Below are 15395 nucleotides of genomic sequence, written 5' to 3'. Positions count from 1 at the left end.
GGTACAAAAGCCATGACAAGCTCCTGTTGCATCAGTGGTTGAGGAAGTGAATATTAAGGTACTAAACGGCTTGCTAATCAAGGATGCTGGTTTTTCTTAAAGCTCAGGTTTTGTTGGAACTGTAAGTTCACTTCAGGTAAGTGAAGAGAATTCCAATATAGTCCCTAAGTCCATTCATGGAAAAGCTTTATAAAGCAAATTAATTCACTTGGTGCCGTATACCCAAAATCCAATCTGCTCTTGTAAATGTGGTATTTAATGTAGGTGTTTAGTTGACCTTCTGGTCAACTGTAATCCTTTAAATATTGAAGGGAATTTACCCTTCAATAGGGAATGATGCTATAACCTCAAATGAAAATTGTTCAATTCTCATTGGAGGTGATACTTGTGAGAGATGAATGTTACTTGCCATCGATTAGCATGCCCAAATGCTGTCCAGGTTCTGAGGTATACGGGCACAGGCTGCTTGACAAGAAATGAAGCTCAACAAGTTAGCAAACATTCGACTTCTGACCTCACGATGGAGAGTGCGCTACTGACAAAGCATCTTCAGATGAATGGGTTAGGGACAAGGCATGGATTTCAAAATAGGTAAGGATTTCAAAATAGTTAATAGAATGGCTAAAAGACAGAAGGAAAAATGTTCAATCACAGTGCAGGATACCCGGAACTCATTAGCTAAAGAGGTATTAGAAACAAAAATAAAATCAACAAATTCATTAGTATGAGCACTTTTGATGCAAGATCTTAAAAAGACTGCAAAATATTCGTTGGGCAACATAGACCAACCTCCTTCTCGGCTGGAAATTTATACAAATCTATTGCATTACCCAGCAAGATCCCGCAACAATATCCTGGGGCTGAAATCAGTGGCCAATAATCAGAACTATGTTCCCTCGTGATATACATTTCCAATCTGTAGTGTTCTTTACCTCAACTTCATACCTCTCCTTCCTCACTCCCTACTGCCAAATACTTCAGTTTTACTTGGTTGCAGGTTACTACATCTGTTTAAAGTTAGAAATAATACCTAGATTCAGAATCTACCATTGTGTTTTCAGTGTTGGTTAACCTGCGACTAACTTTCAAAAGTTCAATTAATTTCAAATTATCAGCATTTAAGCATTTTGCTCCACAATTCACAATCAAATTATATTTGACAGGCTGAAAAGCAGACCAGATCACCACAAAGTTTGTGAAGTTCTACAGCTGGGAAAGATTTTGAATACAAGACACATATTCCTCAGAATTGTAACCGTGAGTGCAGTTATATTAGATGTGAATGGACAGTCAGAGACTTTTTCCCAGGGTGAAAATGGCTAGCACGAGGGGGCATAATTTTAAGGTGATTTGGGGGGGTTGGTGTTGGTCGATGTCAGAGGAAAATTTTTGTTTTACACAGAGTGGTGGGTGCGTGGAACGCACTGCTGGCACAGGTGGTGGAGGCAGATACATTGGGGACATTTAAAAGCACGTGAATGATAGAAAAATGGAGGGCTATGTGGGCAGGAAGGGTTAGATAGATCTTAAAGTAGGATAAAACATCAGCATAACATCGTGGGCCAAAGGGCCTGTACTGTGCTGTAGTGTTCTGATGAAATTTTTACAATAAACAAACAGCACAAAAAATGCAACAATACAAACATCTGTGGTGACAGCACAGTATGTTCCAAATCCTGTCTGAAGAACACAGACTCAAATGCAAACTCTTCTGATGTACTTTTGTTAGTGTATTTATGTGGCATTTTACCACTATTTCTACCAGCATACAAAACCAACATGATGAAATCTGATTTTACATACACAATTCTACCCAATGCTTAAGGGTTTATGCAAATCTACATTCCCCATCAAAAAATATACATTCTGTACCATTTTAAAGAAGAGTACTTCTAGTTTGTTTCCTTAATTGTTGCCATTGCTTCACAACTCCATTCATTTTAATACTTTTGCTTCACATCTCTCAATAAACTCATCCATTTACAATACCAAAACAACTAGCTTATTACAGCTTCTACTTACAAAAATTAAGTTCCAACAGAATCATGATCATGAAAACGGTGGTTCAGCTCAGGGCGTTAAGGGGCCCCAGACAACATCTTTGAAGGTGACAGGACAAAATTAAAGCTTTTAAAATACACAAAAGATCGATGGCTATGAAAGTCAAACAAACATGCACAAAGAGGGTATCTTACTTTACATAAATCAGTGGCTTAGCTTCAGCTAGGTGTATTATACCCTATCAGGGTATCATGTTTTAAGAAATCCAGTGCTGTGGACAAGGATTCATAAGTTATGTGAAAAATGACACAATGATTACTCATAGAAATAGAGAATTGAAACATAAGCTATGGGGTAGTAGATCATAACTACTGGTTAGAGTACAAGAAATTGGAACCAATAGAAGTTCAAGAGATTTGATAGGTGTACATCAGAGCTGCTCCCATTAGTGCATGGTTTGAGTTTTGGGGGACATATTCAGAGTGATTAAAAGACACAGGCAGGGCAGGAGATGCAAGAAAACAACCTGGACACAGAGAACAGTTATGATCTGGCACTCACGACCTTTTTCCCGACCACAGGGTGATAGAAACAAATAAGTCAGAACCTACAAAGCACAGGCTATACATTTGAGGGAGAATAATTTGAAAGACTTTAGGGGGAAAAAGCAGTAGTATATAAACTTCTGTAGGAAGGTCGAGGAGGGGCTCAATGGTCAATGGACTCCTACAGTGCTATGAATAATTCTATAGGCTCACATTATCAAGGTCGTGGATATAATGGGATAGGAGGAAAACTTATCAACCAAGTTGAAATTACAAACTCAAGATAGCGAGCAGAACGTGGGAGACCAGGAGAATTTATATACAGATAAAAACTTTAATGCACTGCTTAAAGGGTGATGGAAATAAGAGGTTCAGAAAACTACAGGGAAAAGACTGAAGGCTGTTCAGAAACAAAACGGGACAGCGGACTGGAATGAAAGGCCTCCACTTGGTGCCGCAGCTGACGGTCCGAGCGCCCAGGTACACAATGAAGACATTGAGGCCAACACGAGGGGCAGGAGGAGGCGGAGGCAGGCGGCCAGCCTGCCACCAGGCCCCTGCCCCGCCGCCGGCCTCCCCACCCCCCAACCGCCGCCATTTTGACCGCGGCCACTTGTCGCCTCACGTTGAGGGCGGCAAAAGGGAAGGTGGATGGGACTCCGGCCGCGCCGACACCTCGGCGGCCCCGCATCAGTCAGCGCACCGCGCTGTCCCGGCACGGCAGCCCATCCCCGCTCCTCATCCGCCTCCACCGACCCCGGCCTGACCGGGCCTAGGCCACCAGTGACGCACTTTAGGTTGTCGGCACGGGGTGGGGGGGGAGGGAAGGGGGCGCCGACGAAGGACGGTCTCACTGCGCGGTGCATGGAGAATCCAGGCCGGGGTGCCGGGAGCGGCAGCTGCCCAGCTCTCGGTTACCTCGGGCCGACCCGTTCACTCACCCTCTCCCGCTCCGCGCCGCACACGCCACGGGAAGGAGGACAAAAAGCCTCACGTGACCACCTGCCGCCAACGGACCTTTTATGGTCACCACTGCGCCTGCGCAGAAGCACAGCCGCCGAGTCCGCTCCGCCCACCGACGTCGGTGAATCTTTCAAACCGACCAATCATGAGACGGGCGTCTCTTCACTATAGAAACGCCCCAATACGTTTGGACGGTCATCGCGCGGTGCGTTGTTGGGGAATGTAGTTTCTGTGGAGCACTTGAACAATGGGAAGGTTGCAGCAACTCTCAGAGCTGGAACGGCAGCAGCGCGGCCACCCCTCATTCCAGGCTGATGAATGATTAAACAGGATTCTGGAAATAATGACGGGCTTTGGAAGAGGAAATATTGGCTTGTGAATGGATGTTTGGATTAAATAGATGGGAATATTTTCACACAATCAGAATCATATTTATTATCACTGAGATATGACCTGAAATTTGTTGTTTTCTGACAGCAGTACAGTGCAAAGACATAAACATCTATAACTTACAAAAATAAATAGTGTAAAACAAAAGGAATAATGAGGTAGTGTTCATGGATCATTCAGAAATCTGATGGCAGAGGGGAAGAAGCTGTTCCTGAATCGGTGAGTTTGGGTCTTCGGGCTCCTGTGTTGAAATGTCAGCTATAAGAACATACAAAATAGCAGGAGTAGCTATTCGGCCCCTCAAGGCTGTCTGCCACTCAACAAGATCGTGGCATTTCTTCTATCTCAGTACCATTTTCCAGTCCTATCCTTGATTCATTTATTATCTATAAATCTATCTTTGAATGCAATCAATGATGGAGATAGAGAATTTGAAAAATTCACCACCCTCAGCTCAGGTAATTTCTGCTCAGCTCAGGTAATAACCTACCCCATATATTGATTCTGACACATATTTTTTAACTCCATACATTTACCTGGACTTTAGTAAAGAATTCAACTCAGAGGTCCCTCAGGATAGTGTCATCCAGAAGATTAAGACACATAGGATTCATGGAGACTTGATAGGTTGATTTCAAAATTGACTTGGCCATAGAAGACAGAGGGAAGTGGTGGACAGGTCTTATTCTGACTGGAGGTCAGTGACCAGTGATGTTCTGCAGGAATCAGTGCTGGGACCTCTCTTATTTGTGATTTTTAAGATTTTAAGATATCTTTATTAGTCACGTGTACATCAAATCACACAGTGAAATGCATCCTTTTGCGTAGAGTGTTCTGGGGGCAGCCCGCAAGTGTCGCCACGCTTCCGGTGCCAACATAGCATGCCCTCAACTTCCTAATCCGTACGTCTTTGGAACGTGGAAGGAAACCGAAGCACCCGGAGGAAACCCACGCAGACATAGGGAGAACGTACAAACTCCTTACAGACTGCCTGGAATTTAACCCAGGTACCTGGTGCTGTAATAGCGTTACACTAACTGCTACACTACTGTGATTTTGTTTATATATATAATGATTTGGATGAAAACGTAGCTGGGCTGATGTTTGCAGGTAGCATGAAAATTCGGGGAGTTGTGGATAGTGAGGATAGTTGTCAAAGGATACAGCAGAAGTTTGGTCAGTTGGAGATACAGGCAGAGAAATGACAGATGGAAATTAATCCAGACAAGTGTGAGATGTTGCACTTTGCAAATGTAAGAGGAAAGTATAAAGTAAATGGCAGGACCCTTACAAGCATTGATGTACAGAGGATCTTGGTGTGCAATTCCATAGATCTCTGAAAGTGGGAATACAAGCAGAGAGGGTGGTAGAGAAGGCATACAACATACTTACCTTTATCGGTCAGGGTATTGAGTATTAAAGTTGGCAAGTCATGTTGCAGCTGTACATAAATTTGGTAAGGCCACGTTTGGAGTATTGTGTGCAGTTCTGGTCACCGCATTACAGGAAGGATGTGTCGACTTAGGAGAGGGTGCAGAAGAGGTTCACCAGGATGTTGCCTGGATTAGAAAGTGTCAGCTATAAGGAGAGGGTGGGCAAACTTGGGTTGTCTTCTCGTGCGTAGGAGGCTGAGGCATGACCTGATAGAAGTATATAAAATAAAATTATGAGAGGTGTTGATAGTCAGAGGGTGGAAATGTCAAATACTAGAGGGCATAGATTTAAGGTGAGAGGGGGAAAGCTTAAAGGAGATTTGCAAGGAATTTTTTTCTCCCCCACAGTGAGTGGTAGATTCCTGAAATATGCTGCCAGGAGGTGATGGAAGCAAATATGATAGAAACTTTTAAGAGGCATTTAGACAGGCACATGAACAGGTAAGTTCCATGTTCTACGTACCACGTACCTCCTGTCAAGCCCAATAACAATTTTATCTCTTTCGCAAGACTGAAAATAGGAGCAGGAGTAGGCAACCTGGCCCCTCAAGCCTGCATCACCAGTTGAAGGATGGGGGAGATCAGTCATCCCCCAGCCCTCAACTCCTCTGCAAGTTCCCCATAGCCCTCAATTCCATTTTTTTCAAACATTTATCTACCCTTTAAATACCTCCAATGATCTAGCCTCCACAACCCTCCAAGGCATATAATTTGTTGTTGGAGATTCATTGAAGTTACCTTTCATTCTCCTAAACTCCACAGAACAGAGTGTACTCAACCTCTCCCCGTATGAGAGACATGCCATTGCAGGAACCTGTCTAGTAGATCTTTGCCACACTCCCTCTGTTACAAGTATATATTTCCATAGAAAAGGAGACCAAAATTTGGTAATAATACCCCAACTGTGGTCTCACTGAGGTCCTATATAATTGTACTAAGACATCCTTACTCTTGCACTTAAATCCTCTTGCAATAAATGCTGACATAGCATTTGCCTTCCTAACTGCCTGCTGCACTTACACATTAGCTTGCAGTGGCTTGTCTACAAGGACATCCAGGTCCCTTTGAACATTAACATCTCTCAATTTCTCACCATTTAAAAAATACTCTTAACCATGTGCCTTTGAAACAGGCAGTGTAGCCATGGAAGAAAATGGCAGGAAAAAACTATTGGCTTTTACATCCCTTTCAATATATCCCAAATGTTTCAGGTCGAATAAAATACTTTTGAAGTATTGCCATTGGTGTAATGTAAGGAACATCACAGGCATTTTGCAAACAATAAACTCATAAAAACAGAAAATTGATACTGACCTGATAATATTTTTAGGAATGTTGGTGATGGATAAATATTGGTAGCAGGACCAGGAACATTCCCCTGCTCATCTTCAAAATATAGTCATGGGACCTTTGCCATCTTTCCAAGGGTAGCGGGGACCTCACTTTAACTTCTCATCTGAAAGACATTGTTTGTGAGAATGCATCACTCCTTTTACTGCAGACACAAGAGACAAGGATGAGAGGGTTAGACTTTCACAGTGAATGGTAGGACCCTGGGAAGAACAGAGGGACATAGGAGTACAAGTACGTGGTTCCCTGAAAGTGGCGTCACAGGTAGACAGGGTGGTGAGGAAGGCTTTGTGCATGCTGGCCTTCATCAGTCAGGGCTAGTATTGAAGTCGGGATGTTACGTTGCAGTTGTACAAGAAGTTGGTGAGGCTGCATTTGGAATATTGCGTTCAGTTTTGGTCATCCTGCTATAGGAAAGATGCGATTAAACTGGAAAGAGTGTCGAGGAGATTTACGAGGATGTTGCCTGGACTCGAAGGACTGAGTTATGGGGAGAGGTTGAGCAGGCTGGGACTTTTTTCCCTGGAACAAAGGAGACTGCAGGGTGACCTTATCGAGATGTAATCATGAGGGGCATAGACAGGGTGAACGCACACAGTCTTTTTCCCGGGGTTGGGGAATCAAAAACTAGAGGGCACAGGTTCAGGGTGAGAAGGGACAGATTTAATAGGAACCTTGAGGGGCAATTTTTTCACCTGGAGGGTGGTCCGTATATAGAATGAGTTGCCAGACATAGTGGTCGAGGCAGGTACATTAACATTTAAAAGAGACTTGGACAGGTACATGGATAGGAAAGGTTTACAGGGATATGGGCCAAACATGGGCAAATGGGACTAGTCAGATGAATGTCTTGGTTGGCTTGGACCAGTTGGGCTGAAGGGCCTGCTTCTGTGCTGTATGACACTATGACTGCAGATGCTAGAAGCTAGAGCAAAAAACAAACTGCTGGAGGAACTCAGTGGGTCAGGCAGCATCTGTAGAGGCAGAGGGATAGTTGACATTTTGGGTTGAGACTCTGCATCAGGACTGAGAGTGTAGAGGGGAGATAGCTAATATAAAGAGGTGAGGGGGAGAGGTGAAGCAGGAGCTGGCGAGTGATAGATGGATCAAGGTGAGGAAGGGTTGATGGGCAGATGGAGCCAGGTGGGTGGGTGGGTGGGTGGAGGGAGGATGGAGACAGAGGCTGGCAGGTGATGTGCAGACAACAAAGGGCTGCAGGTTCCACAATCTGATCAATAAGGAAGGAAAGATGCTGGAGTCTGGGGCAAAAATAAACTAATGGAGGAACTCAGTGGGTTAGGCAGTATCCATGGAGGCAAAGGGGTGGTCGACATTTCAGGTCGAGACCCTGCATTGGGGCTGAGAATGTAGAAGGAAGGTAGCCAGTATATGCTGCCTGGACTGGAGAACATGACTTATGAGGATAGGTTGAGCGAGCTAGGGCTTTTCTCTTTGGAGCGAAGGAGGATGAGAGGTGACTTGATAGAGGTGTACAAGATGATAAGAGGCATAGATCGAGTGGGAAGTCAGAGGTGAAAATGGCTTACAAGAGGGGGCACAATTTTAAGGTGATTGCAGGAAAGTATGGGGGGGGGGATGTCAGAGGCAAGTTTTTTTTTACACAGAGAGTGGTGGGTGTGTGGAATGCACTGCCGGCAGAGGTTATGGGGGCAGATACATTAGGGACATTTAAGAGACTCTTAGATAGGCACATGGATGATAGAAAAATGGAGGGCTATACGGGAGGGAAGGGTTAGATACAGCAGGATAAAATGTCGGCATGACATCGTGGGCCAAAGGGCCTGTACTGTGCTCTAATGTTCTATAAAGCTGATGGGCATATGGGAACAGTGGGGGGAGGAGATGAGCGGCCCAGTGGGTTGAGTGGGTAGGTGACAGGCAAATGCAACCAGGTTGGGAGGGAAAGAAACTGAGTAACTGGGGGCTGGGGCTGGGGGGGGGGGGGTGGGGGGCGGAAGGGGTTAGAAAGAATGGGGGAGGTCAGGGTTTGAAAGGACCTGGTGAAGTAGGAGAGAGAAAGGAGCACAGGGGATTTGGGTTACCTGAAACTGGAGAATTCAATGTTCATGCTATTGGGTTGTTGACTACCCAGGCGGAATATGAGGTGCTGCTCCTCTTTTACAGCCCCTCTGACGGAGGAGCATTGAGGGAGTGCTCCTTAGATTTTTGTGACCAAGTCTGAGGAACGGACCTTGAAGACACAATCTTCTGCCTCGGGAGGAAATACTATCCATTGACCCACAGCAGAGGTAGAAGAACACAAACATATACTGAAGCAAATGGGAGTAAATTAGCACCAGGACATATTAAATCAAATTGTTTTATCACTGCCATCACTTCTATAAACAAAATAAATTATAATTATTTAAAAGTTAGTGGATAGGCTAGAGTTTGAAATGTGTGAACTTCAACAGCTGAACATCTTAAATTCATATTACAAAGTAACCAAGAACTTTGAGTTAAATCCTTGATGATTCAGTTCATAAGATCTGTGAAACCAAATAAGACAAAGGCAACAAAGTAGGTCTGATCCTCAACTGGTGCTGAGTTGGCCAATCTCATAGAATCAACAAAATTTATGGCAAAAAGGGAGGTCCTTCAGCCCATCATCTCCACGCTGACCGAAAATATGTTAGGTTAATCCCACTTCCTACCCTTTGGTCCATACTCTTGTATGGTATAGCTCAAGTGGCCATCCCAATTCTTCCCAACATGGATTTCTGCATCCAGCAGCCATTCAAGCAGTAAATTCTAAACCTACTATTTGTATAAGTGAAGAAAATTTCCTCAGTTTAAATCTCTTCCCTATGATATTGTCCTCTCTGCCAATAAAATCTGTCATTCCTGTTTACCACCTGGTCCACTCAATTTTACAATTAAATTTCTCTGTCTCCTCTGTTCTAAGTAACACCAGCCTAGTCAGTCCTTGGAATTCTGTTGCCTGGACAACATCCTTGTTAATCTTCTTTGCAATTACCCTGCTGCAATCACATTTTTCTTGCAGTGTGGTGATTCAACTAGGCAAGTCATAGAGTTGTACAGCAAGGAAAAAGGCCCTTTGGCCCATACTTGTCGATGCCAACCAAGATGTATATTCAAGCTAATCCCACTTCCCAGCACTTGGCTCATATCCGTCTAAACTCTTGTCATCCATATACCTGTCCACATACTTCTTAAATGTATCTAATGTACCTGCCTCAACCACTTCCTCTGGCAGCTGGTTCCATATATCTACTGCCTGCTGTGTAAAATAAGTTGCCCCTCAGGTTCTTATTAAACCTTTCACCTCGAACCTTAAAACTATGTCCTCTAGTTTTCAATTCCCCAACCCTGGAAAAAAGACTGCTCACACTATCAATGCCCCTCATGATTTTATATACTCCTATCAGATCACCCCTCAGTCTCCTACACTCCAAGGAGTAAAGGCCCAGCCTGTCTAACCCCTCCCTATAACTCAGTCCCTCGAGTCCTGGCAATATCCTTGTAAAATCCAGTTCTAGTACAACTTCCCAGCTCTTACATTCTAAGGCTTGACCAATATAAGCAAGTATCCCATTGGTCCCTATAACCACCTCAACTTCCTTTATGTGTCTGTAGATGGTGTTCCAAAATTCCTCTGCACTTCTTAGCAAGCTACTATTTATTTTGTAATCTTTTGCTTTGTTTGCCCTACCAGAAATACATTACCTCACACATCTGGGGGGGTCTGAATTTAATTTGCTACAAGACCTGTAATTCAACCTATGATCTTCAGAAATCATTTTTGGACAGGAATGCAGCACCCTCAACTCCAAAACAATGAAGAAAGCTTAAGCTGAAACCCTATTTACAAATAAACTTCCTGTATCCAACACAAAACTTAGAAACAGGGCTCAGTCCACTAGTGGAGCACAAGGCAAACCCTAAACAGGATAAGGACTGGTCACAACGGAGGTGGCTACCTAATGTAAAACTTTGCCTGGCTACTGCTGTGTAGATCCTGTGGCACATAAAACCCTATCCCTGACACCAAGTTTCAGGGCAATATCTTGCAGTTACATTTGCTCTCTCTTGAAGCATTGGATTGGTTAGGAGACCTGAAATTTGAACTATGACAGTTTCTGCACCGAAAGTCATAAATTAATAAATCCATTCACAATCCTCCTCCTAGACAAGAATTTTCTTCCCATCAAGAAACAATGACAATTTCAGTATTTTCAGCAAAGTTTTAATCGGCATCCTGATGTTTAATTCCAAATCATTTACAAATATGGAACTCAATGATCATGTTTAGGGGCTGATTCTGTACAAGACTGGGTTAATGAAGAAAGAAAATCAGCAAACAATCCATTTCTGAGGACTGTCTGTTGCTTGGAAAGTGTAAGGCAGCCTTGGTGAGAACAAAATTGAGCTTTGCTACTAAGGGATGGTGGAATAATTAAAGGACAAAATTCAGATACTTCACATGAACAACCATCTGGGTGAGGTGATGGATATAAGTGTACCTCCAAGAAGAAAGAACATGCTAGAGCCAGATGCTGTGTAGCTCAAATCACTCAACAATTTAAGCAGAAGTCTTAGCTAATGCCACAACAGTGCTACTTTGTTGAATTCTGTCAAACTGGACTTAAATTTCATGGCATCCTTTAAAGAGTTCTCATCAACATTTGTTCCAGAACCATACAACAGACTATTTGGTCATTTATCTCATCAGTCTTTATCAGATCTTGCTATCTGCCAATTGCGCACCATGTTTAATTGTACAATCATAACCAACGTAGGTAAATGAAGGCTTTTAGAATATCCTGCATATAGAAAAGCAGCTTTACAAATGCAGATTCTCATACTTCCCTTAAACTGAAATCATGGTGGGCAAGTTTTCATTCTAGTAATTATTCACATCTATTTCCTTTTGCCAGCAGTAACTTTGGTGGTGAACACTGGGAGTTACAGCTATGCAGGTCTTCCCCAGCTTACGAATGCCCGACTTATGTACAGCCCAGACATACGAGTGAGTGTTTGGGAGACCATTGGGATGGTTTGCCAGCTGCTGTGGGACTGCAGGTATCTCCTGCTGGATGGGAACAAGGTTCACAGCCGCATTTCCGACTTGTGAACCGTTTGGGTTACGAACAGTTCCCAGGAACAGAACCCTGCAGTAACCTGGGGAGGACCTGTAATGAGAATCACTATTACAAGGAATGGGATGAGCTATTCCAAATGGCAATGCAAACTCCTCACATTCTCACTGTAAATCTAATCTGTGTACTTTAACCTCCCCAAACTGCACTGGACAAATAACATAATTTTTTCACACACCAATAGATGCAAATAGGAATAGAAGCTATCTGACGTCTTCCACGTGGAACAGAGATCCATCTTGTAGTTCACCACCATGCTCCTTCCTGGTCACCAATGGAGAACAGCATCTGCTTTGAGCTTCTTCTAAAGGTCTGTGTTAATAAGATCTGAGCTAAGAAACTAAGAGGCGAGTTACACGTACAAGGTTATTGAAGATGAAGCAAACCAGAATTGGGTCTGAGCTGGAAATTGTAATGCATCAATTTAGGTGAACACAACCTCTCGTGGCTGTGAATCTGAACTGTAATTACTTTCTGTATAGGGGGGAATTGATATTAATAACCTTCAGACCATTAGCTACGGAGGATAGAGCTATTTGGGACAGATGTGCTATGTCCCATCTTGCCAGTTTGTGGAAATGGGTTTAGTAGAACAGTATCATGTAAACTCATTGACAGTTGTATTATATTGAAAGGAAGATTCAGGAAAAGATGGATATTCAATAAAATGTTTTCCATCCTTGCAAAGTACCAGCCCCTGCCATCTCAGCTTAACAACTGTTTCTGTAAGTAGTTTAGTAGTATGGCCCCTGAAATTTTTTTTCAGACTCAGCGGTCAGAAACCAGACTCCTGCAACCCAGTTTACGGAATTCTACTAAGTGGCTAAACAGGTTATACCGTTCAAGACTTGTGTTTAGAAAAAAACCTATGACCTCAAACCCTCAATCCCATACCCAACCCCAATAAGATTTTAAGATATATATTTATTTATTGGTCACATGTACATTAAAACACACAGTGAAATGCGTCTTTTTGTGTTACTGACAATGTGCTGGGGGCAGCCTGCAAGTGTTGCCACTCTGCCGGTGCCAACATAGCATGCCCACAGCTCCTAACCTGTACGTCTTTGGAATGTGGGAGGAAACCTAAGCACCCGGAGGAAACCCGTGCAGACACGGGGAGAACGTACAAACTCCTTACAGGCAGCGGCAGGAATTGAACACGTGTTGCTGGTGCTGTAATAGCGTCATGCTAACTGCTACACTACCGTGCTGCCTCCCCACACCTGCCCCATCCTTTGCCCACTGTCTTTAAGCAGGGACACTTTGTCCGGGTTTCTATTTATGTGTTCATAATATTATCCTATTGGACAGGAGAGTTATGTGGTGTGCTGCACAATGCACAAATATCACAGGCATTCAGTGGGCCAGTCTAAAGGTCTCAACCTGCAAATAGTTTAAAGGTTCTGCTAGCAAATACCTCTGCAAGTAGTCCCTCAATGCATCCAACTCAAGCTGAGAAATCTCAGACACCTGTGTAGTTAAATGTTGACATTACAATTTATTGGATCCACACCAACTCCATGCAGATCAATAAAAGAAAGTGGAGGCTGCAATAGATGCAATCTAATAAATGATGCATTCAGGCATCTTTAGTTGTGTTTGGAATGCTTTTTATAGCAAGAATCAATCTGTGGGAGCAGTTTGCTAGAGGCCAGCTATAAATTGCTGCAATCAATGACATGAATACAAAACAGCCAAAGTTTACAAAAGGAAGAGTACAATTTATTTATTGGCTGATAATGTGGGCATGCAAGTGCATAATTGGCTGTACATCACGTTTTATATGTACAGGCAAGTAAGTGTAGATATATTCTCTCAAAATCAGGTCAATGCAGTCTCATTTACACAGAAAAATCATATAGGTCATTTCTTAAAATAACCACCTTTTGAAATCTTAAATAAAAGATAGGAGCTGCTTCTATACAAGGCCAAGGCTTTCCTCATTGAGTGAGGTATACTTGAATTTAACAAGACTGTCAAAAGTATTAGTCATTTTAAAAAAGTCAATGCTTTAGTTTCAACATCAACATACAAAAACAGGATTCTGTTGCCCAGGCTCAAGCTTCATGTGATATAGGACTTATTAATAAACCACGTAGCAGGATGACCAGCATATTCTTTTTATAAATGTGTCTGTGACAGTGCGTATAAAGCACAGGATTAAAACATCCCTAACAGCCCAAGGCAGCTTGAGGGTCTCCCCTGTACAGCACCATCTAAACACATCTTTTTAAATTAACTTACAAGGTGTCAATGTTGTCGGCAAGTCCACCGTTTATTGTACATTCCTAACTGCCCTTGGCATGATGGTGGTAAATCGTCTTAATGAACCCTCAAAGTCTGTGTACCGATGATACTTGCACATTCCCACTGCAATTTTATACAACTGAGTTTCGGAGGCTATTTTGCGGAGCTCTTAAGAGTCAACAACATTAGAATGTTTGGAGCAACAGAGACCAGACTAGATAGGATCAGCTAATTTCTATCATTAGAGAGCAATGAACCAATTGGGTCCTTACTAATGTAGTGGTTCCATTGTTATTATTACTGATGCTAAACTCTGGATTATTTAATTAACTGAATTTAAATTCCCAGCTGTCATGGTGGGATCTGAATCAAAGTTTCTGAACCAACAGTTCAGGCTTCTAAATGACCAATAATATAACCCTTTTGTTTCAAAGATCTGGAAGTTTAACATTTCATTTACTCATCACTTAAGTGAATAGGGCATTAATTACACTAATCTCAGGTGTAAAATCAGATGCCTATCAAGAATATTTTAAAACAGTTTAATAAAGATTGGTAGGAGGGTGCTTAGCACCCTGGAACCTGCCCCACAGTGAACACCATTTGGGTAGAGGAGGTGAAGGATAAAGATAAAAGGAAAGAAAATTTATTACATGTAGATTTACAGGTGTTTAACATTCCTTAATATGTACATTTCATAGTCTATTAATAGCACACATGCTAAGCACAGCAATAGAGCCTGACAATAATGTGCCAACATTTAAAATAGAGTTGTGGAGTTTATTAAAACCAGTCAGATCTGTCATGCAAAACCACATTTGTTAGTAATACCTTTGAATTTATCCTCAGTCACTGTACAGTAATTAGAGCAGGAGATGTGAAGTGAGGGCCTGCCTGGCACAATCCTAGATGGATGGTCTTTTTTTCAAATATATGTAAAAAAATACAATGTCTCTCAGTGGATTATGTCCTAAATTTATCTCAAACCATAACATGTGTTTTGGCACAGCTCAATACCACTGTAATGCAGACAGAGATCTCACAGAGAGGAACATCCACAAATGGTGAGAGTAAGCCAAGCATAGAGCTTGGAATATACTCTGTGTTCAGGCATCTAGCTCCATGCTCAGTTAGTGATTAGGATGATCTAAGGAGGCACCATGTTTTTGAGTACACGTATGTCCCAAGTTGCAAGCTGCACTCAGCAGTTCTCATTCATTTTCCTTCTTCAGCACCTTCAGGAGCTTTTTGGACATGAAATAGGGTCTCTCAGTCGAACCATCATTCCTCTCCAGGTCTTCCACTGCATGAACAGCAATATC

The 15395-nt window shown here is 42.7% G+C and overlaps 2 protein-coding genes across 9 annotated transcripts in view; both read right to left on the bottom strand.

Annotated features, from left to right (window-relative positions):
• Positions 1 to 3644, bottom strand: part of LOC127585091 (interleukin enhancer-binding factor 3-like) — a 71161-nt gene extending 67517 nt beyond the window's left edge. For 3 of the 7 annotated variants that reach the window (XM_052042281.1, XM_052042282.1, XM_052042283.1), the window contains exon 1: positions 3488 to 3577. The gene's annotated coding sequence lies outside the window, so the exon portion shown is untranslated. Of the gene's footprint in view, positions 1 to 3487 lie in introns of all 7 variants that reach the window. The other 4 variants (XM_052042279.1, XM_052042285.1, XM_052042284.1 and 1 more) reach the window with 3 other exon arrangements.
• A 9884-nt stretch (positions 3645 to 13528) lies between these two features.
• slc44a2 (solute carrier family 44 member 2) overlaps positions 13529 to 15395 on the bottom strand; it is a 76471-nt gene continuing 74604 nt past the window's right edge. Inside the window, exon 22 of one of the 2 annotated variants that reach the window (XM_052042122.1) lies at positions 13529 to 15376. In XM_052042122.1, the coding sequence (XP_051898082.1) occupies positions 15285 to 15376 (92 nt within the window). In that variant the 3' untranslated portion in view covers positions 13529 to 15284. The remainder of the gene's footprint in view (positions 15377 to 15395) is intronic. The other variant, XM_052042121.1, reaches the window with a different exon arrangement.

Source organism: Pristis pectinata, chromosome 31 (assembly GCF_009764475.1).
Source record: "Pristis pectinata isolate sPriPec2 chromosome 31, sPriPec2.1.pri, whole genome shotgun sequence".
Classification (NCBI taxonomy): Eukaryota; Metazoa; Chordata; class Chondrichthyes; order Rhinopristiformes; family Pristidae; genus Pristis; species Pristis pectinata.
This window is presented reverse-complemented; position numbering and strand designations above follow the sequence as displayed.